We start from the raw sequence: 24,665 nt of genomic DNA on the forward strand, positions 1-24,665 counted from the left end.
AATATCTTCCAAATAATTTAGCCACAGCATGATTGTTTGCAAATTGCAAAAGTAATTTTGTGGACAAACAAATACTACGTAACTTCCAAATAATATATTCCAAATATTTGGAAGATAATAACTGAGAAACTTTCCATATTATTTATTCATATAATATCTTCAAAATGATACATGTTTTGTAAATAGTAATATCGTCGCACATTATGGAAAATATACAGTAATATAGATTGTGCGATTTTTCCATATTCATTATTGTTACAATAAATAAAGTAACTTAAATATGACAAAAATGTTATCTTATTAATTAATTTATATTAAAAGAGAGGACCAATCATGTGGTGACATTTGTCATCACCACATTGAGTTCCTCTCTTTTAGTATAGTACTAGATTAGGTCCCGTGCACGCACGGTTATTTAAAATTTATTAATTAATCATCTTTTTTAACTGAAAAATTTATCCCTTAAATCTATTGCGTAATTAATAAATCTCGAACGTACTCATTTTATTATATAACAATATGCAATTTCCTTTCTATTACGTATTATATATTTTATATGTTTAATATGATGATTTGACCAAATTAAATATTTGATATGCTTAATATGAACAAAATATTGAGTAAGAATGTTTTCTATTATTGATATGGCGATCTGACTAAATATTATCAAAATTGTCTAATAATGTCATATTTAATAATCCTATAATTTTTTCTATTTATAAACATTTATACAAAAGGAAAGAAAATAAAAATAGAATAAAATAGATATATTTTTTTTTAGGAAATGATTTTTGGCGGGAAAAAATTGCACCAGAAATTAACACTTGTCATTCCTAGTGTCTCTTTTAGTATATAGTAATAGATATAGATAGATTGGCATGACATGTAGAATTCCGAAAATATTCTACGGAGTACCCTCTTTATTTTTCATCAGTTTTTCCAAAATTCTTAATTAATGCTGATGTACAATCTCTTTTCGACTATTCTATATAAAGTTAGCAAAAGCTGATTAAAGATTACTGCAATACACAATAAATTTATTTTACACCCGAAACATGCAAGAACTTTTGTTAATTTTAATTTTTTCGCGATTTGGACATCAAAATTTAAATATGCATATATTTTTATTGTTGTGAGAACTGTGACTGTAATCTGTAAAGTCTAAGATGGACAATTGAAGATACTTTCAGTTGGTTGCAAATACGGAGTATTTCTGTGGGAGAAACAGAACCATAAGAATAGTTTGTCTTATCTTATGACTCATTCAATAAAAATCTTTGGGGATCTTTCAATGTAACAAAAAATATGACATATCCTCATACCAAAACACAGTAACATAATCTCACTCTATACTATGTTTTGGATAGTGGTTAAACAAATACGGAGTATTAATTATAATTTCACTCTATGATGTGGCTAATGGATAACCAACAATTTAATAATTAGTTTACCATTTTATTCTTTTATGTGGATTAGTGGATAGTGAATACCAAATCATTAGTTAATCGTATACAATGCGATCCTTTTATAAATAAAGTTATGTTATGTACTCTGTATATACTTTATCTTATAGTAGTACGAAGCAGAATTTAGATTATAATTAAACGTATTGACAATTTAGTTTCATCATGCTACCGTAAAAAAAAAAAGGTTTCATCATACTAGTTACAGACATACTCCATAGTTGTTTTATTTAAGTTCAAAGATGATTAAATAGCATGTAGATGTATTGCCCTTTAAAAGTACCCCTTTTGATTTTTTTTAGATAAGAGTTACACTTTTATAACCGGCCGTTTTTAATAAGAGTTACAACTCCAAACTTCTAAAACCCAGTATCTGTCAATTTGTAACTTTTATGGAAAAACGAAGAAAGTACATTAGTTTATTAAAATCTAACTTAAAGCTGCTACAACTTTGTACCGATCAAATTGTAGGTCTTCTTAAAAAATGAAAGAGTATATTTTTTTTTTGTGCAAATATAATCATTATTTTCAATACAAATACACATAACATGCAATCCAATACTCCGTATCTACATTAATCACGTATATGTAGAAAAATACATAGTACTCCGTACTACCTTCGTTTCAAAATGATATTTACACTTTCCATAATTTTCACTCACTTTCTCTTACATTATTCAATTTTTTTTTTTCTTATACTCACCTACTCCCCTATTTACACATTTCTCTTACTTTATCCATATTATTTTTATATTCAACCAACTTTTCTACTTTTATCTTAATATTTGTGCAAATGATAACTGTAAAGATCTTTATGAAACGGATGTATTACGATGATATCCGTAAAGACACGGTAAAGAGTTAAAGATATTTAAAATTTACTACGGAGTAATACATTATGGTAAAAATATCATGTTGAGTTAGTTAACATCTGTAAATCTCCTCCACCACAAGCCAAACAATTCAACTTACCTTTATTTTAGGGCAATGATGTGTACAAAGCATGCCACAAATTTAGCTGAACACACATCATTGGCATCACACACGTTTATGTCGATCAATATTATTGAGATTTGAGAAAGGTGTTGAATTTTGCAACTAAGGAAAATAAGGTCTTTCCTTTGACCCAAATTATAAGTTGGGTGTCCAAACTTTCCCTTTCAAAAACTTTCTTACCTCCTTTTAAAACCTTCCAAGTGTTCTTAAAATATCAACCCACACACTTTACTCTCACTTGCTTCCTTTATTTCTCATCTTCCCCCAATTTTCTCTCTCCTCCAATTTTCTCTCTCTTTTCGGCAAACTTCCCAAATCCCTTTTCTTGTTCCTTGTTTGTTTGGATGAACTTATACCCAATAAAGTTTGGATCTTTGTTTATTTGGTGATTGATTTTATTAAATCATGCCTTCTTTATGGAAGAAGCATAAGGGGAGTCGGATTTCCCGGTTAGTTTCCGACCTCCAAACAGGCCCTAAGCGAGGTGGGTCCCTTGTTGTTGAAACTGGGTTTCCGACCTCTCTTGTTGATCTGTTTGTTAAGAATCGTGATAAGTTGCAGAAACACAAATCAAAGAATCGCAAATCCAAGAAGAAAACCGCCATTACAGAAGCAAAAGAAGGAGGTTTTGATGTTGATGAACAACAACGTTTACCAAATTTGCCCTCGGTGAGTGATTCTTCTGTTTCCGCCTCTGATTTTGATGTTTCCAGTTCCTCAAATGTTGAAAATTCGGAAGAAAACGTTGCTCAGATTGATGAAAACCGTATATTTGTTGAAGATATTGTTTCCCGTGAAAACCCTGTAATAGAATTGCATCGTAAATCTTGTGAAAATCAGAGTAATGAGGAGAAAGGAGAGATTTTCGAGGTTTTAAATTCGAATTTTGTGGTTTTGTTGTCAATTTTAATAGGGGCTATTGTTTTTGTTGCGCTATTGTATATCAAAAGGTGGTTTCTTGCGTTGATCACTTTGGGGTTTGTGTTGTTAATCTTGTTAGAATATGTAGGAAAACCCTCTTTCTGGTTATTGAAGCCGTGTGAAAATGTAGTTTCAATGTCGATTATGAAGGGTGCATTGGTTGTGGGTGTAGCCTTGTATACAAAGTGGTTTGTTGTAGGGATTACAATTGGGGCTTCGTTGTTGCTCCTATTGGAATATGCAGGAAACTCGATTTGTGGATCGTTTAAGCCTTGCCTAGATGTTAAGTTGAAATTGCAAGAATTGTTGCCACATTTGGGTTCTTCTAAACCCAGGAAGGAGTTTAGGGTAAGAAGTGTGAGAAGAGCAGTGTTGACTAGGTCCTCTGTTATTGGTTCGAAAAGGGAAGTTTGTAAAAAAGATTCCGACCAAGAAGGAGTTGAAAACGAGGATATATCGATCGATTCAGAGTTAGGAAATGGTTATATTAGGGAAAATGAGGTATCATCTGAAGAAGATGATGATGGAGAAACTATTTCGTCGAAGGGAGAAATCGAGCAAGGAAGTGGGGATAGCACTCCTGTCAACAAAAATGGAGAAAAGCAAGATAAGCCCATGTATGAAATTTTAGACCTTGAATTGAACAACACCAAATACTCAAAGAGCTCGAATTTTAGTGGTCCTATTAGGTATGTTGATCTGTTATGGGAGAAAAGGGTCATAGAAGGAAGAGGAAATAGAGATGAAGAATCTGAATTAGTTGTTGATCATAATGGTAAAATTAAGAAGCACAAGAAGTTCTGGAAGAAACTTGTACCGAAAAAGATGCATAAGAAAAACAAGCATAAACACGAAAGAGAAAACTCTGCAGATGGTACTCAAGATTCTGAAACTGAATTGGAGGAGGAAGATGAACAGGAAACAACCGAAGTAGAGGGATCAACAACTATATCATCGGTTGAGGAAGATGATCAAGACTCTGAATCAGTTAATAATCATAATGATCAAATTAAGAAGCACAGAAAGTTCTGGAAGAAACTTGTACCTAAGAAGATGCATAAGAAAAACAAGGATAAACACGAAAGAGAACACTCTTCAGCGTATACTGATGCTACTCAAGATTCTGAAACTGATTCGGAGGAGGAGGAGGATGAACAGGAAGTAACTGGATCAACAATGACTATATCATCTGTTGAGGAAGATGAGTGTGGAACCGACAAATTTGAAGCTGCGAATACTTGTTTAACTGGGATGTTACAACTTGATAACAGAATCCCTAAATCTTGTGAAATGGTTAAGGAAAAAGATAGAAACTTGAAGTACTTAACCACTGTAATGATCCCACTTACTGGCCTTATAGGAGGCCGGATGTTTGCCGTTGCACTGACTGTAATCTGCTGTCTGGTGTTCAAGGTGGTGAGAGGCTGAACACAGCCTTCCATTTTCAAGGGAATGTCAAGTGTTAATATTATTATCTTGCCCTTTGAGAAAATCTGTGTACCTTTGTTTACATTTTTTGTTTTGATTAAGATGTGGTTCTATCCTTATCTTCTGATATTAGAGAAGGTGCAGGTTTATGTTCATCTTTTGTGAATTGTACTCAGATAGTACGGAGTATATTTCTAAAATCAAATCCTAATCATTGTAAAAATAAACATTATAGTGTCAATAATTGAAGACCAAATTTGGCTATCAGTATCTCATTTCATTGTTATTTTCTCCAGTCCTAGTAAGATTTTCATTTTCTTACGCATTTTTATGTTATGTTCACCTTGTTTTCGCTTATTTCATAACTAGTAAGTTCTGATGATAGCTATTTCATTTTTTGTGAGAATGTGCCATAAGGACAATACAAATTACAAAATGGGGAGTAGGCACTCGAATCGAAGTTTTATCGTACAAAGATCATCAATCTTAAGCACTAAGTTGAGCTTTGTGGGTTCAGATAACTCTTACTTAAGTGGATTGTTCACAACTTCGCATGCAATAAAATTGACAAGCCACTTTAATATTGTGCTTATTAAGTGTGTTAATCTTTTTTTAGTGGAAAACAAAAGCACAAAAGCAAAGGAAAAAAGGACAATCATGCAAGGCATGTAGTTTGTTTTTAATGGTGTTGTTGGAGGCTTGGAGCTTGTGATGTAACCCCACCAAATAAATAGTGGCTATATTGCTTGATTACAATTGCTTTTGATTAAGGAGTGCCATCTTTTTCATGGAACATTATCATTTTTGTCATGCAATGACTACAACAAAATCTGATGGATGATCTTGGTGCTATTCGTTTTCTTAATTTACTAGCCACTTAACTGTGCATTACTATTTTATGGTCAACATTGGGGGCGTTATATTTCGTATTCAATTTATTCCACCTTAACGGTAACTCTTCGTGTATCCCCCCCCCCCCCCCCTTTTTTTTTTTTTTTTTTTTTATGTGGTAAGAACAAAGACTCTACTGAATCATTTATCTCGTAGGTTAATCAGTTCAGTTACACAAATTTTCGCTTGAGCCACTCTCAAATATTTCGCAGTTGATGGGCTAATCATGTTACCCTCCAAGTCATTATATGAGTTTTTCACTAACAACTTTTATGTTGGTTAAGAAACAGCCATATCTTACAGAGTTTCTATTATACACTCTGGACCTCGGGGGTATGAAAAACAATACACCTAACGACGCACAACATTACATGACGCTTCATGCCCTCATGTTGTACTTCCTCCAATTTTTAATACTTGTAACGTTGTTAACTTTTACGTATGACTATGCAAAACTTTGATAATTAATATTCTTAATTCTCTTTAAGCAAAAATTATAAAAAGTTATATTTTGGAAATACAAATTGAGACGAATCTAACAATATCTTACATGATTATGTTTTATCATACGTATAAATCACCAATAATAGTCAAAATAGAATATATGTGTAAATACACAAACATTGCGAGTATTAAAATACACAATCATACGTATTCTAGATTTTGTCTGGCCGTGTATGCACCTCGGTGTACAATAGACCAGCTGCCCTTGCAAAGATCAGATCTCGGATGAATAGTTGACACTGGCAAATTGCAAGTCTAAGGGAGATTGGATTTGGGCCTACCTTTCCCACTTTCTGAATTTTTTTAATTTACTAAACTGCTTTTTGTGCTCTTTGGACTAGGCCGTTAATACGGAGTACTTTAGAAAGGATGTCTTGACCCATCTTACAACACCTTCAGAAATGTTTTCTACCATTTCTAAATTTGTTTTTGTGTTAGCACCCGGTTTACCCTTATGGCTAATTCGACTTCGGGGCGAGTTCAGGGTAGTTAGGTTTCAGTCCCCTCCTAATTATTGTTGTGGGGGATCGAACACGGATTCTCCCTACTAAGTTCAGCCCCAATCACCACTGAACCAACAAACAATTGGTAACTGCCATTTCTAAATTAATGTACGTAGTATTTTATACTCCGCGCTGCTTATTGACATACTTAGAACCGTTTGTTGACATACTTGCCAAATATAACCATAATTCTATACAATTATATATAGTTAAAAAATATTAAAAAAAAAATTAATGATTTGAAAAATACGGAGTATGCATTAAGACTAATAACATTTTATACAATAATATTTGATTTTTATATAATAGTGAGAAATGTGGTCAAAGTTAATGTATGGAACTATAGATAACGTAAAAGTCAAATTGTTGTAAATATTAAAGAACGTAAGGAGTAAGTATTTTATTACTGATACTTTGTATGTACAAAATAAATGTTATAACGGATGCAAAGAAAGATTAAATTAACGTAATTAAAGAACGCAGAGATTTAACGTGGTTCACTATCAATGTGTTAGCTACGTCCACAGGCAGAGGGGAGGAAAGTTTTATTGATCTTGAGGAATACAGATTACAGAATACGGCTAGGTTATGACCTAAGAGTTTATATAGTACTCTTTAGACAGATGCGGAAAAGCCTAGAAAATAGGCCCAAAACAGATAACCCGTGTCCATAATAACAGGTACCGTAAAGTGAGATCCCCGTGCTGGGGCGTTGCAGTAAGGGACTTGACCGATTCAAGGCATTATCTAACAATAAATATAATTATTTTAGTTATTGTTGAGTTAATCTCGATGTATATTTACAAAGTGTGAACTCTTGCAAATATTCTTTTATGAAAAATTACAGCATGTTTGATAAAATTAATGTGCTTGTAATTAATTTTATTAATTTACTCCTTTTTCATTTAAGTTAGGATCCTAATGTTTCATATTATAATTTTTTGAGCACCCAACATGTGCAACAAATAAAATTAATAGGGAAATTGAAGCAAAACGTTATAGGGAGCATTCAAATGCATTTGGATCAAATGATTCAGACCCTTTCGGAGGTCCGTCTGATCGGATCGGATTCGGGCCTCCTGTAAAGGTAAATGGATCGGAGTCGGATTTCAGAGCTTCGGATTCGGATGCAATTCCGGGGTCCGAATTGGAAATGAATCGGTTTGGAGTTTACTACATTCAACCCGAGTTCGATCCCTTGTCATTCCTACTCCCATATAAGCTTTCCTTAGAATCATGAGGCCCAACTTCAAGCCTCATATTGTCCACCGATTTTACACCTCGACTATTTTATTTTTTAAAATATTTACTGCCTATAAATGCTAAATAGTCAAATCAATTAAGTGATGAAATTTTCACAAACAAACTCTCTCTCTTCTTTCTCTATATTTTTTCTCTCTAAATTGCATAGCAAGTCGACGACAAATGACTTAAGTATCAGATAGAATTTTCTAGTAAATACTCCCGAAGTAGCTCACTTTATAATTTTATAGATCCCGTCACTCAAACATAAAAGTTTGTTGCCTGCTCGAACAACCTCCCAATTTATTTTACACAAAACATTCTGGTACGGCAACAAAATAAGGAGTTTACTTGGTATATAAAAATCAAATTAATGGATGACTTTTGTGGTAAATTGGGATCAATTGAGGGCGACAATCTTCTCATCATCACTGCAGTTAAAGGTTTATGGACGACTCCTTGAAAAACTCATAACTATCATTACTGACATCAAGCATCTTTTCGCCTTTTTTGACACTTGGGAGATCAAACACGTTTTAAGAGAAGCAAATTTCGCAACAGATTGGATTGCAAATGTTAGACATTTAATTAGTGGAAATATGTATGTAGACTCTACTACTAGTGAAAGTTATCTTCTCTTATTTATAACGACTTCCTATAAGTGACTCTCGTACGGAGAGGCTCATACGTATATTTTCCCTTATTTTTTAGAAAAAAAAGTCAGATTATACGTGTGTACAAGGCTTGCTTCTTACTCCACTCCGTAATTTGTATCCACATACCGACATACGGTATAACTACTCCGTAAATGTAATTAGGTGAGATTCAATAAATGGGACCCAAATTAAGAAATCACGTGTCACTCCACAAATAAATCAAATAAAAATTAAATCACTCTGTATCCTTTTCCATGAATGACTCACGAGCACAAATATCTCAACTCAATGCCAAAAATATCTAAATTGAAATCTCTACAACTACAAGTGTATTTTTTTTAAATATCAACAAAATTAATCTCCCGAGGGAGTTTGTATGGGTACCTCGATAGACAGCATCCCTCTCAGTTGAGGTTTTTTCCATTCCCAATGCTCGAACCCGAGACCTTGGTTAAGGAGCAAGAAACCCTTAACCACTCATGTCAACCTCGATTGATTTGATTTGGTTATATATTTGGTGGATTCAAATTTCTTTTTTAGATATCATATGACTTTTTATGATTAATTTATTTTAGTTTTTAACATTCATAAAGAGCTTTTTCATAAACCTTGCGTTATTCAGTCTATAAAGTATTCAGCTGGAAGTTCAAAACTGGAAAAACTCCATGTCCTTGATAGCAAGCAATAACCATTAACAAAAAAAATAAAAATCGGCTCATTCGTAGTACGTAGTATATATAACCATATAATAATATGAATGAATTTTATAACTCAAATTTCCTAACAAAATCATCTCAACTCTTTAACATTTTGAAAGTTGATTTAGTTGAAACAAAATTAAAAAGTCTCCCTTCTCCCTTAAAATTTACAACAATAACACAACTATGTGAAATCCAGCTATGTAATTAACGTACATGGTATAACGAGTTTGTTGCAAAAGTGTAATCGTAACCCTAAAGGATGATCAAAACTAGTAAGAAGTTAATTAAACAACCCCAAATGTCGTTATATGGTAACAAGAAAAGATAGGAATTGTTGAGCACACTTGATCAAGAAAACATAAACGCAACCTACAATCACCAATTCACAAGGAAATATCATTTCTTCGATCAAGTATATATATATTTATGTATATATACTCCACACCATATAATATCCTTCAATCTAGCTTCAACGTTGTTGATGATCTACCCCTTCGATATATTCCTCTGGGTAGTTGTTACTAAGCCTTCTGAATTGAAAGCGCAAACTTGCCCTTTTACGCCTTTGCTAGGAGGAGGTAGGAAGAGGAGGAGAACCTTGAGAAATTCTCAACTCCTTTTTATATAATGTGAGATTTGGTAAGAGAATTGGTAAGAGTAAGGCTTTAATATAATTTATGATGTGCATACAAGTAAGGGAGACTATTGTTGGGTAAGCTTTTGAATTTTGATGTGTGTGTGAGAGAGAGAATTGAAGGGGGGACATGACATATATGTATAAGAGGTTGTCTACATCGCTGGTAACCAGCGAAATAAGGACTCCATACCCACTTTAAAAAATAAAATAAAAAATGAAAACATGGCCCACCTTTAAATAAATGTGTAAAAGTGTTGTTTACTTGTTATATACTGTCATTTCTAATATAAGTATTGTCATTGTTGTATATATACTGTCATTGTTGTATTAAAATACTGTCACAATCACCCAAAAAAAAAGGAAATTATGTATACAATTGTAATGAAATATAAAAAGTAAAGAGACCACTTAAATGAATGGATAAAAGTGTTGCATATTAAATAAATGGGTAAAAGTATGTATACAAGTGTTATATAAGTATTGTCATCGTTTGCATAAATACTGTCATTGTTGTATTAAAATACTGTCATTGTTGCACTAATTACTGTCATTGTTGCCCATATGTAGTACTTTGTTTGACTTTTCAACTCATTAGATGAAATTACCATTATACCCCGGGTATGGGGTAATTGTGCCGCTGGTTACCAGCAATGTAGCCTCCCTCGTATATATAAGACATTTATTTAATTATATAGATACGTATATTTATTAAATTAAATCAGGAACAATGAACTATATTTGGCGAGTGGCGACGTGTGAAAATTTGAAATATCTTATTTACAATAATGATCGCAATCAATCATTATCATCATAAAATATAAATATATTGGTGGATGCTAATGTGTCATAATATATGGGTGGATAATAACGGAACATTTGGCTTACTTAGCGAACAATTATTCAAAATAAATTACGACTTTCTTTTTTTTTAGCTAGTAACATACTGTAGGTCGATAAATATTGTTTGCTGGTGTACAAATATTCAACTATATTTGTTGCAAAAGTCCTTAGCTTTAGTGGTTTACCAATTTAAAATTTAAATATCGGACTGATTACCTCACTTACTCTAGATATTTACTAAGTTGGATCACAATTTATTTTGAAGGACGTAAATGGAGTATGTCAATGTACAAATTCGATTCTTTCACTGCTGATTTCCAGTTCAATTATACACTCAAGTTTGTCGTATACTAAAAACAATTACTACATATTACTGAAGGAATATGTCCTTTAATTAAGATGGCAATCACTAAATATAGATTAGGATTAATAATGGAGATTAATAATCCGGTTATTTAGGTGGTCATAATGTTTTGCTAGAAACCAATTATGATCTGTGGGCTAATTATTATTGGGCTACTACTAATATAACCGGGTCCTATAAGGTCACACACAATAGAGTATTGGATATGATCAATATGACCCAAGGCCCATGATGGTCTTTGGTGTTGGATAGGATTTTGGAGTAGTTAAGGTTTACTAGGATACTAGGTTCCCTAGTTCTAGTAGGATTGGTTATCAAGTTATTATATATAGACGTGATGACCATATGATTAAATACAAGTTGAATAAATCATTAACCTTATTCAATACTCCAAATCCATCCCTTCCTTGTGAAAGTGAGAGAGAGATTTCCATCTTCTCCATCCGTTCTAGCAAACGACGCAAGGAGATCTTGATCTGTGCTCGTGTGGACTAAGTAGAGGAATCACGCTTGGGGTTCTGTCTCCGAATTGATCCTTGTTCGTATACTCGGGAATCACGCATCAAAGGTATATTTAACTCCTATATTATGATTCATATTAATGTATGCTTGCGATCCTGTTAGATGTGAGAAAAGTGTTTTCTGCAATTCCGCTATTAGCATCTAATCCTACAGTGGTATCAGTTAGCCCCTTGCATACGTTAATTATGATCATGATTAAAGTTTTAATTTTGATGCATATTCTTGATTATTTTGATTCAATTATGGCAGAATTTAATATATGGGATAACAAGAAAAAATTAAAATATTGATTTTAACAAACAGTCACGGCAATACCCTAGAGCTTCCCAATAAAATTTCGAATTATGCTTATATTTATGCAACTAATTATGATTAATTGTATAAATTTATAATACATTAAAAATATTTGATTTTTTTTGTGCAAACATAAATCCGAAAATTACCAAGGAAAATTCGAAATTTATACGTAAATAATCAGATTATTTAGCCTATTTAATTTCGATTTCGTACCTAATTATGCCCAACAACATTGATTAATTGTGCACAAAATCGTTTTATGCCCAATTTCTTCTATGAACCCTAATTTTATGAAAATTACAAACCCCAAATTCAATCAAACTGTTTCCTTGAAATCTTACCAAATTCACGCAAATTGTTGCACGAATTGAGTGGGAGAAACGGGGATTGTGCAAGGCGGAGGTCGTGGGTTGTTAGGGACGGCGGGTTGTCGAGGCAAGCAGAACCGCCCGCAAATCGTTGCGTGGTGGTGGCTGCTGGAGGTTGCGACACGAAAAAGGGTTGCTCCGGTGCTCGCGCAACTGTTGCGTGGAGCCTTCACGGGCTGCTTCAATGGTTGCGACGACCAGCCTGGTGCTGTGTTGTTGCGGTTGCCAAACGTGGATCTGCAAATTTCCTTTTCTCTTCACCGACCCAAATAATGAATGTTGGGGATTTGATTTCCAAAATTATTTTGGCGTTATGTGTGGATGTGGACCACAAACAAGCAATTAATGATACAGTGACTTTTATTCCATATAAATTTTGAATTGCATCAAAATAATAAGAAAACTTCTTTAATTAGTTATTTAAGTTAGTTAAGTTAATTAATTAAAAACAAGATAATTATTAATATGATTATTAGTTAATTAAGGTCATTTACTTTAATTAAGTAAATGAATGAATGATAATATTTTTGTTAGGTTATGATACATATGATATTACATAAATCATGCGGAAACAACCATTAACCCAGGAATACATATTATTTACACATAATCATATAGCATAATTTAGATGCATACTCTTTGTTGCGTGCCCTCCCTAACTGCGCCCGAACCGAACAAGAACAAGTCTTTAGGACTCCAAGTGTCGTCCCTCCGTAGATAGTCCACAGCATGTCCGGATCCGCCTTAAGATTGACCAACTAGAATCGCCCTTAAGGTACTAGAATTTTCGGCACTTTTGAGCAAGATGTGTGGCTGAATTTTTCTCTCAAAAACTCACTTTGAATACTTTAAAACTCGTTATAAATTGTGAACCCAGGCCATATATTTATAGGGGTATGGAAAGAGAATTAGAATCCTATTAGGATACGAATTAATTAAATTAGAATTATATTAAAACTCTTATTTAATTAATTTATCAAATAGAATTAGAAATTTAATCATTAACCGAACTCTGCACGTTTCAGGAATCGTGCATGAACACAAACTCACACACACACACACGGCAGCCACGATGGGCCGCCCATGCGTGTGCGTGCGAGCAGCAGCCCACGCAGCGAGGCCATGGCCTTGGCGCGCGCTGGGCCTGCCTTGCGGTGGGCCTGGGCGCTGCCTTGGCTGGGCGCTCGTTTGGCTAGGCGCGCGTTTGGCTGGGCGCGCGTTTTGGCTTGCTGGGCGATGACCCAACTTCGTGCTGGGCCTTCGTCCGGCAGGCCTCGTCCGATGCTAATTCGTACGATACGCTTCCGATTCAATTCCCGGTTCCGGAATTTATTTCCGATACGAACAATATTTAATATTTCCGATTCCGGAATCAATTTCCGTTTCGAACAAATATTTAATATTTCCGTTTCCGGAATTATTTTCCGATTCCGATAATATTTCCGATTCTGACAATATTTCCGTTTCCGGCAATATTTCCGATTCTGGTAATATTTCCATTTCCAATAATATTTTCCGATACGTACCATGTTTCCGTTTCCGGCAACATCTACGACTTTGGATAATATTTATATTTCCGATACGATCCATATTTCCGTTTCCGGCAATATCATCGTTTCCGGAGTATTCATTTCTTGCCTGTGACGATCTCAGCTCCCACTGAAACCAAGATCCGTCGATTCCGAATATCCATAGATGGAGTATTTAATGCCATTAAATACTTGATCCGTTTACGTACTATTTGTGTGACCCTACGGGTTCAGTCAAGAGTAAGCTGTGGATTAATATCATTAATTCCACTTGAACTGAAGCGGCCTCTAGCTAGGCATTCAGCTCACTTGATCTCACTGAATTATTAACTTGTTAATTAATACTGAACCGCATTTATTAGACTTAACATAGAATGCATACTTGGACCAAGGGCATTATTTCCTTCAGTCTCCCACTTGTCCTTAGGGACAAGTGTGCATTTCCTAATTCCTTTGTCGCTCGATGCTTGCTCTTGAACATAAGGTAAGAGTTGTCATCCTTATTATGTCCAGAGGTGTTCCTCGGTTTCAGAGTTCAACTGATCAAATAAACAGATAATCATAGCCTATGATTCATCCGAGCACGGCCATGCATTTCACAGTTTCTAGCTCTCCGAGTGGCCTTGTACAACTTTTAAGCATCTCATCCCGATTTATGGGAGGACAATCCCAATCTTGCGATCTTGAGATTAGACTTCGTTTGATAGGTGATTACCTGAGCGTTGCCTTTATAGCCTCCTTTTACGGTGCGACGGTTGGTCAACGTCAAAGCAACCAGTTCTCAAACAAGTAATCTCAAATCACTCAGGTATTGAGGATTTAGTGTCTAATAATTTTAATGAAATTTACTTATGACAGATTTTCATCTCTTACAGTAAAGTTTCATAGGTCTTGTCCGATACTAGTCTTCCCAAAGTAAGTATCTATGCAAATGATTATGACATTGCCATGTCCACATAGTTCAAGAAACAGAACTACTGGTCATCTTGCATTCTAGTCGTCTAACGTTTTCTATGCGTCCAATTTTATAGAAAACTCCGACTAGGGACCATTTTCAACCTTTGACATTCAAGTTCACTTGATAGACATTTCTTAGTCACAGGACTGGTCCTGACAGTCTATCTTGAATATATCGTCAAATTGAAGGGACTCATCATTTAATAAACCACAAATTAAATGGAAAAATGAATTCTTTTCATTTATTGTGAATGATTAACCAATAATGTTTTACAAAGATTTAAACTCTAAAACTTTAAAACATTAAATAGAGACATCAAAGCCATTCTCCAATATGCTTGATTCCCATAGCTGCAGTGTGCGAGTTGTGCTTCGCTTGCGGCAGAGGTTTAGTTAATGGATCTGATATGTTGTCATCAGTTTCAATTTTGCTTATCTCGACTTCTTTTCTTTCAACGAACTCTCGTAGAAGGTGAAATCTACGAAGTACATGCTTGACTCTCTGGTGGTGTCTAGGCTCTTTTGCCTGTGCAATAGCTCCGTTATTGTCACAATACAGGGCTATTGGTCCTTTAATGGAGGGGACTACACCAAGTTCACCTATGAACTTCCTTAGCCATATAGCTTCCTTTGCTGCTTCATGTGCAGCAATGTACTCCGCTTCAGTTGCAGAATCCGCAATGGTGCTTTGCTTAGCACTTTTCCAACTTACTGCTCCTCCGTTGAGGCAGAAGACAAACCCAGACTGTGATCTGAAATCATCTTTGTCGGTTTGGAAACTTGCGTCCGTATAGCCTTTAACAATTAATTCATCATCTCCACCATAGACCAGGAAGTCATCTTTGTGCCTTTTCAGGTACTTCAGAATATTCTTGGCAGCAGTCCAATGCGCCTCTCCTGGGTCTGACTGGTATCTGCTCGTAGCATCGAGTGCGTACGCAACATCCGGGCGTGTACATATCATAGCATACATTATTGAACCAATCAATGATGCATATGGAATCCCATTCATTCGTCTACGCTCATCAAGTGTTTTTGGGCACTGAGTCTTGCTTAGAGTCATTCCATGAGACATGGGTAGGTAGCCTCGCTTGGAGTCCGCCATCTTGAACCTATCAAGCACCTTATTGATATAAGTGCTTTGACTAAGTCCAATCATCCTTTTAGATCTATCTCTGTAAATCTTGATGCCCAATATGTACTGTGCTTCTCCTAGATCCTTCATCGAAAAACATTTCCCAAGCCAAATCTTGACAGAATTCAACATAGGAATGTCATTTCCGATAAGTAATATGTCGTCGACATATAATACTAGGAAGGCAATTTTGCTCCCACTGACCTTCTTGTATACACAAGATTCGTCCGCGTTCTTGATGAAACCAAGTCACTGACTGCTTCATCAAAACGTATATTCCAGCTCCTGGATGCCTGCTTCAATCCGTAGATTGATTTCTTTAGCTTGCATACCTTTTTAGCATTCTTTGGATCCTCAAAACCTTCAGGCTGTGTCATAAACACAGTTTCTGTTAAAACGCCGTTTAAGAAAGCAGTTTTGACATCCATCTGCCATATTTCGTAATCGTAATATGCAGCGATTGCTAACATTATCCGAATAGACTTTAGCATTGCAACTGGTGAAAAGGTTTCATCGTAATCCACACCGTGGACTTGCCTGTAACCTTTTGCAACCAATCTAGCTTTGAAAACTTCAAGTTTCCCATCCTTGTCCTTTTTCAGTTTGAAAACCCATTTGCTTCCAATGGCTTGGTAGCCATCTGGCAAATCGACCAAATCCCATACTTGGTTTTCAGACATGGAGTCTAATTCAGATTGCATGGCTTCTTGCCATTGCTTGGAGCTAGGGCTCGTCATAGCTTGTTTGTAAGCCGCAGGTTCATCACTTTCAAGTAATAGAACGTCATAGCTCTCGTTCGTCAAAATACCTAAGTACCTTTCCGGTTGAGATCTATATCTTTGCGATCTACGCGGGGTAACATTTCTAGATTGACCATGATTCTCACCAGATTCTTCTAAAGATCTCTGAGTTTCATCCTGAATGTCATCTTGAGCATTCTCTAGAGTTTGTTGTTCGACTCGAATTTCTTCGAGGTCTACTTTTCTCCCACTTGTCATTTTGGAAATGTGATCTTTCTCCAAAAAGACACCATCTCGAGCAACAAACACTTTGTTCTCAGATGTATTGTAGAAGTAATACCCCTTTGTTTCCTTTGGATAGCCCACAAGGATACATTTGTCAGATTTTGGATGAAGTTTGTCTGAAATTAATCGCTTGACGTATACTTCACATCCCCAAATCTTAAGAAAAGACACATTTGGAGGCTTTCCAAACCATAATTCGTATGGAGTCTTTTCGACAGCTTTAGACGGAGCTCTATTTATAGTGAGTGCAGCTGTATTTAGTGCATGTCCCCAAAATTCTAATGGAAGTTCGGCCTGACCCATCATTGACCTGACCATGTCTAGCAAGGTTCTGTTCCTCCGTTCCGACACACCGTTCCATTGTGGTGTTCCAGGAGGAGTCAATTCTGACAGAATTCCACATTCTTTCAGATGGTCATCAAATTCATAGCTCAGATATTCACCGCCTCTATCAGACCGCAGTGCTTTAATCTTCTTGCCTAATTGATTCTCTACTTCACTCTGAAATTCCTTGAATTTGTCAAAGGATTCAGACTTATGCTTCATTAGGTAGACATAACCATACCTACTGAAGTCATCAGTGAAAGTGATAAAGTAGCTGAAACCACCTCTAGCATTTGTACTCATTGGTCCACATACATCTGTATGGATTAAACCCAATAGTTCATTTGCTCTTTCTCCAACTTTAGAGAAAGGTTGCTTTGTCATTTTGCCAAGTAAACATGATTCGCATTTACCATAATCCTCTAAGTCAAATGGTTCTAGAATTCCTTCCTTTTGAAGTCTTTCTAAGCGTTTCAAGTTTATATGGCTTAATCGACAATGCCACAGATAGGTGAGATCTGAATCATCCTTTTTGGCCTTTTTGGTATTTATGTTATATACTTGTTTGTCGTGATCTAATAAATAAAGTCCATTGACTAATCTAGCAGATCCATAAAACATCTCTTTAAAATAAAACGAACAACTATTGTCTTTTATTAAAAAGGAAAATCCCTTAGCATCTAAGCAAGAAACTGAAATGATGTTTTTAGTAAGACTTGGAACATGGAAACATTCTTCCAGTTCCAAAACTAGCCCGGAGGGCAACGACAAATAGTAAGTTCCTACAGCTAATGCAGCAATCCGTGCTCCATTTCCCACTCGTAGGTCGACTTCACCCTTGCTTAACTTTCTACTTCTTCTTAGTCCCTGTGGATTGGAACATAAGTGTGAGCCACAACCTGTATCTAATACCCAAGAAGTTGAATTAGCAAGTATACAGTCTATAACGAAAATACCTGAAGATGGAACGACTGTTCCGTTCTTCTGATCTTCCTTTAGCTTCAAGCAATCTCTCTTCCAATGCCCCTTCTTCTTGCAGTAGAAGCGTTCGGATTCAGAAGTGGGTTGACTGACCTTCCTCTTTACAGATTTGGCGCCAGTTTGCTTAGTTGGGCTGGCCTTGTTGCCACCTTTCTTAGCATTCCTCTTCTTTCCAGATTTCTTGAACTTGCCCCCACGCACCATAAGCACATCCTGCTTATCACTTTTGAGCGTCTTTTCAGAGGTCTTCAGCATACCGTGAAGCTCAGTGAGCGTTTTGTCCAGACTATTCATACTGTAGTTCAGTTTGAACTGATCATACCCGCTATGAAGAGAATGGAGGATGGTGTCTATAGCCATTTCCTGAGAAAATTGCTGATCCAGCCGACTCATATTCTCAATGAGTCCAATCATTTTGAGAACATGTGGACTTACGGGCTCGCCTTTCTTAAGCTTGGTCTCAAGAATTTGCCTATGAGTCTCGAATCTTTCGACTCGAGCCAGATCTTGGAACATGTTCTTCAACTCACTGATGATTGTGAAAGCATCTGAGTTGATGAACGTTTTCTGCAGATCCGCACTCATGGTGGCGAGCATTAGACATTTTACATCCTTGTTGGCATCAATCCAACGATTGAGGGCTGCCTGAGTGACCCCGTCGCCTGCGGCTTCGGGCATCGCCTCATCTAGGACATACTCCTTTTCTTCATGCATAAGAACTATTTGCAAGTTCCTTTGCCAGTCAAGGAAGTTTTTCCCGTTCAACTTCTCCTTTTCGAGAATTGATCGAATGTTGAATGAATTGTTGTTTGCCATATTAAAAACTACAATTGAAAAGAATAAACAAATAAATAACCATTCACAGTTTCTCTTAATAAACTTAAATTCCAGCATACATGCATAATTCAATGTTTATTAAGCATTTTATTCAAGTTATGTGTTCCGGCAGGTGTGAATAAAATGATTCCAAGATCCTAAAATCATTGAAGAACTAAGCACAGTTTGTCGACTTAATCCTAGAACATCTTAGGTAAGCAAAAGCCTTTTGCTAATAGTCTAGAAACTATTCTTGGTTGATAGGTACGTCTAAGAACTTATTAGGTAAACCTATCGATTTTGCCACGACATAAAAGGACTCCTTACTTATATCGTTGAGTTTCACCAAAACTAACATGTACTCACAATTATTTGTGTACCTTGCCCCTTTAGGACCAATAAGTAACACCTCGCTGAGCGAAAACTATTACTAGATTGATGTAAAGGATATCCAAGCAAGTGTATATTTTGGCATGGCACCTTTTAACTCAATTTTTAAGTTTGGAACTTAAGGCTCTTACTATGTTGGTTAGATTTTAAGTGAACTAAAATCCTTAATCATGCAACATAATCAAGCTTTTGATCTCATGCATTTTAAGACATATTTAAAAACAATAAATAACTTAAAACATGCATAAGATAAATGTGATCTAGTATGGCCCGACTTCATCTTGAAGCTTTGACTTCAAAGTCCGTCTTGAAAATCTCCGTGGGAGGCACCATTTTCTTCAAACAGGATAAGCTATAACTAATTACAACTATTTGATGGTACGCGGACCATATTTGAATTGAAAAATAACTTTGGTACTTTAGACCAATTACATTCAAATTAATGGTACGCAGACCATATTTTCTATCCTATTTGGGCCATACTAGTCACTTCATAACCTGCAAAACAGTACATATACAATATATACCATTCACCCATTCATTATCATGAATGGCCCACATAGCTGGTTAGTAAAACACATTATGCATTACGTAAACATTTGCAGCAATTAATCAAGGGCACCAATAATCTACCAATTATTCAGTCCTTATTAATTCTAATCAAGTTGTTTTAACCTTAAGGATTTGTAGACCTAATCAAGAGTTTTATGACTAAAAGGGCTCCCACTCAAACCAATAAATTCATATGCTTTACTAATTTTAAACATAAAAATGTATTTCAAGTCTAACCGGAAACATACAAATTTAATTAAAATTTAAAGCTCATATAAATTTATAATTGAATCCAAAAGTTTAATTTAATTTCAGTCCTATTTAAATTAATTCATGATTTTAATTTTAGTAAAATAATTAGAATAAATAAAATTTATTATAATTACAATATTCAAAATTAAAATCCTAGAAAATAATTTAAATTATTAATTTTAAAATTAATTAAAATTACGTAAACTGAAAAATTTCAAATTAAACATTCAAAACGATCTAATCGCAACGCAAACACCCTACGCATTGCACGCCCATGGGCCGCACGCACACAGCCATCGCTGGCCATGTGCGCGCAGCCCATGCGCTCGTCGCATAGCTGCTGCATCACCATCGCAAGCCATCGCACGCTGTGGTGCTTGCTGCGCGTGCGCCAGCGCTCGTCGCACGCGAGCCATCGCTCGCAGTGCGCGCGCGCCAGCGCTCGTCGCACGCGAGCCATCGCTCGCAGTGCGCGCTCGCCAGCGCTCGCTGCGCGCGCTCCATCGCTCGCTGTGCGCGCGAGCCATTGCTCGCTGTGCGCACGAGCAACGCTGGGCGCAGCGCTCGTGGCACGCGAGCTTGCGCTCGCTGCGCGCGAGGCTGCGCGCTCTTGCGCGAGGCAGTGCGCGTTGTGGCGCAGCTCGCTTGCTGCCCACACGCGACTGCCTTGGCTTGCCTTTCGCCCATGCCCATTTGTTCATAGCTCGTGGCCCACGACACAAGGCAGGGCTGCTGCCTTGTGCCCGTGCACTACGCCCTTGCTCATTGCATTCGTGCCGCACGGGCGACGAGCTCCCTTGCTCGTCGTCGCATGCCCGCACTATACAACACCCCTTAAGGGTAACACGAAGCGTCCATTGCTTTGTGCGTGCAAGTTATATGAACGAATCGCATAAAAATTTAAAATTTATATTTAAAATTAATGACAAATTAATAAATAATATTAATTTCATAATTTTAGGGCGAAAAAATCGAAAATTTATTATTCAATTGATTTCCGATTATCATGGATTCAAGTCTAGGTCATAAAAATTTAAAATTTATCATAAATTTATAATTTTTATGGTGGTTTTTAATCATAGGTTTCTAATTAAATTATAATTAATTATGAAAATCAAATTAATTCTAAATTATTCTAATTTTCAACAAATTAATCATAATTACAAATTAGATTGCATAATTAACAAGGCTAGGCATTCAAACTTGTTAAACATATACAGTAGGTCAATCAAAAATTCAAGATTTATCAACAAGAATCGCAAATATTTAATTTAACATCTTAAATTTACGAAATTTTGCATTCGAAAAACTAAAACCTTCGAAAAGTCATAGTTAGGCTTCGAATTTGAGAATTCTGAGTTCGGCAGAAAAATACTTTTTTTGTCAAAATTTTAGAATGCCTTTTACATGCGGAATTGACACAAAAATCACTCGATTTGGATGAGTAACGAAGAAACTGCCGAAAAACTGCGTACGTATAATTAAATAAACGCAATTTGCAATTAATTAACAATTACGAAAATAAATCACCCCTTTTAATTCTTGCAAATTTGTAATATTTAACCATGTTCATGCAATTTAGATTATGAAAATAATAAGGGGCTCGTGATACCACTGTTAGGTTATGATACATATGATATTACATAAATCATGCGGAAACAACCATTAACCCAGGAATACATATTATTTACACATAATCATATAGCATAATTTAGATGCATACTCTTTGTTGCGTGCCCTCCCTAGCTGCGCCCGAACCGAACAAGAACAAGTCTTTAGGACTCCAAGTGTCGTCCCTCCGTAGATAGTCCACAGCACGTCCGGATCCGCCTTAAGATTGACCAACAAGAATCGCCCTTAAGGTACTAGAATTTTCGGCACTTTTGAGCAAGATGTGTGGCTGAATTTTTCTCTCAAAAACTCACTTTGAATACTTTAAAACTCGTTATAAATTGTGAACCCAGGCCATATATTTATAGGGGTATGGAAAGAGAATTGGAATCCTATTAGGATACGAATTAATTAAATTAGAATTATATTAAAACTCTTATTTAATTAATTTATCAAATAGAATTAGGAATTTAATCATTAACCGAACTCTGCACGTTTCAGGAATCGTGCATGAACACAAACTCACACACACACACACACGGCAGCCACGATGAGCCGCCCATGCGTGTGCGTGCGAGCAGCAGCCCACGCAGCGAGGCCATGGCCTTGGCGCGCGCTGGGCCTGCCTTGCGGTGGGCCTGGGCGCTGCCTTGGCTGGGCGCTCGTTTGGCTGGGCGCGCGTTTGGCTGGGCGCGCGTTTTGGCTTGCTGGGTGATGGCCCAACTTCGTGCTGGGCCTTCGTCCGGCAGGCCTCGTCCGATGCTAATTCGTACGATACGCTTCCGATTAAATTCCCGGTTCCGGAATTTATTTCCGATACGAACAATATTTAATATTTCCGATTCCGGAATCAATTTCCGTTTTGAACAAATATTTAATATTTCCGTTTCCGGAATTATTTTCCGATTCCGATAATATTTCCGATTCTGACAATATTTCCGTTTCCGGCAATATTTCCGATTCTGGTAATATTTCCATTTCCAATAATATTTTCCGATACATACCATGTTTCCGTTTCCGGCAACATCTACGACTTTGGATAATATTTATATTTCCGATAAGATCCATATTTCCGTTTCCGGCAATATCATCGTTTCCGGAGTATTCATTTCTTGCCTGTGACGATCTCAGCTCCCACTGAAACCAAGATCCGTCGATTCCGAATATCCATAGATGGAGTATTTAATGCCATTAAATACTTGATCCGTTTACGTACTATTTGTGTGACCCTACGGGTTCAGTCAAGAGTAAGCTGTGGATTAATATCATTAATTCCACTTGAACTGAAGCGGCCTCTAGCTAGGCATTCAGCTCACTTGATCTAACTGAATTATTAACTTGTTAATTAATACTGAACCGCATTTATTAGACTTAACATAGAATGCATACTTGGACCAAGGGCATTATTTCCTTCAATTTTGATATTATATGATATGCGTGTATGGAATATATGATATTTTGTTACAGGTACATGACTAGTATGGCCCAAAATAGGATAGAAAATACGATCTGCGTATCGTTTTGTATTCTTGTAAATTTTAAATACGATCTGCGTATCGTTTGTATTATTGTAATTTAAGAGTTTAAATTAGATTATAAATTCACTATTGTAAGCACAATGGAGCAAGAAGGTCCAATCAAGATTCAAGGATGGAGATCCAAGAACGATGAACAGGACTTTTGAAGATTTGATCTTAATTTTTTAGGGGCCATACTAGGATCACATTTATTTTATGCATTTTATATTGCTTTAAAATGCTTATCTAAGTTTATGTATGTTGCCTAGTTTACGTCATTAGTTCACTAGTAAACGAACCAACATAGTAACACTTAGGTCCCTTAAAAGAATATTGAGGTAATGTCTTTCCAAATCATAACCTATGAGGCCTTGGGGAATATGGAGGATAGTTTCTGCTAAAGCGGGGTGTCTTTTCATTGACCTTAGGATAGTACGGGTAAATCTATATAAGGGGTTTATAGCCTTGATTTGGTTGCACTCAACAAAATCATCAAAAGATAAAGTTTTGGATTGTGAGGCATAGAAATAGGTTTAACATAAGATGTAACCTATTAACCAAGAGTTATAAATGGTATAATTAGTAAAGGGGTTTGCTTACCTTGACCACAATGAATTTTAGGGAAGTGCTAAAGTACGCTTAAAACCTTGTGGAATGGGGTCTTGGAATCATTTTATTCACAAGGGACAAAATAATTTGAATAAAATGCACATTAGCTTATGTATGTTTAAAGCATGTTTAAATTTTCTTAAGCTTTTGTATGACAAACATGATTTTAAATTTTGCAAATTTTCTATTGTAGATATAATGATTAACAACCAACCTATCATCAATCTTCGTTCGCTCCTTGAGAAGGACAAGTTGAACAGAAACAACTTCCTTGATTGGGAAAGGAATCTAAGAATCGTTCTTAGATCCGAAGGAAGAGATGATGTCCTTGAGACCCCTATCCCAACTCTGAGCGCCACAACAACTGATGCTGAAAAGGCTAATCAGAAAGCTATAAAAGAGAAGTCAGTAGTTGTCACTTGCCTTATGCTAGCTTCCATGGAATCAAAGCTTCAAAAGAGGTTTGATTTAATGGATGCTTACACCATCATTGCTACTCTTAAAAGTATGTTTGTGGAGCAAGCAAGGGTGGAGAGGTATGATACCCATAAGGCAATTCTTGAGTCCAAACTCGAGATGGGTAAGCCAGTCGGTCCTCATGTGTTCAATATGATTGGACATTTTGAGAACATGG

The 24,665-nt window shown here is 36.0% G+C and overlaps 1 protein-coding gene across 1 annotated transcript; it reads left to right on the forward strand.

Moving 5' to 3' along the window:
- The first annotated feature begins 2,652 nt into the window (after positions 1–2,652).
- Positions 2,653–5,078, forward strand: LOC110792217 (uncharacterized). Its single transcript, XM_021997027.2, has one exon. It carries the CDS (start codon positions 2,865–2,867, stop codon positions 4,806–4,808), a length of 1,944 nt encoding a protein of 647 aa, XP_021852719.1. The 5' UTR covers positions 2,653–2,864; the 3' UTR covers positions 4,809–5,078.
- Positions 5,079–24,665: the final 19,587 nt, after the last annotated feature.

This window comes from Spinacia oleracea, chromosome 4 (genome assembly GCF_020520425.1).
Source record: "Spinacia oleracea cultivar Varoflay chromosome 4, BTI_SOV_V1, whole genome shotgun sequence".
Classification (NCBI taxonomy): Eukaryota; Viridiplantae; Streptophyta; class Magnoliopsida; order Caryophyllales; family Amaranthaceae; genus Spinacia; species Spinacia oleracea.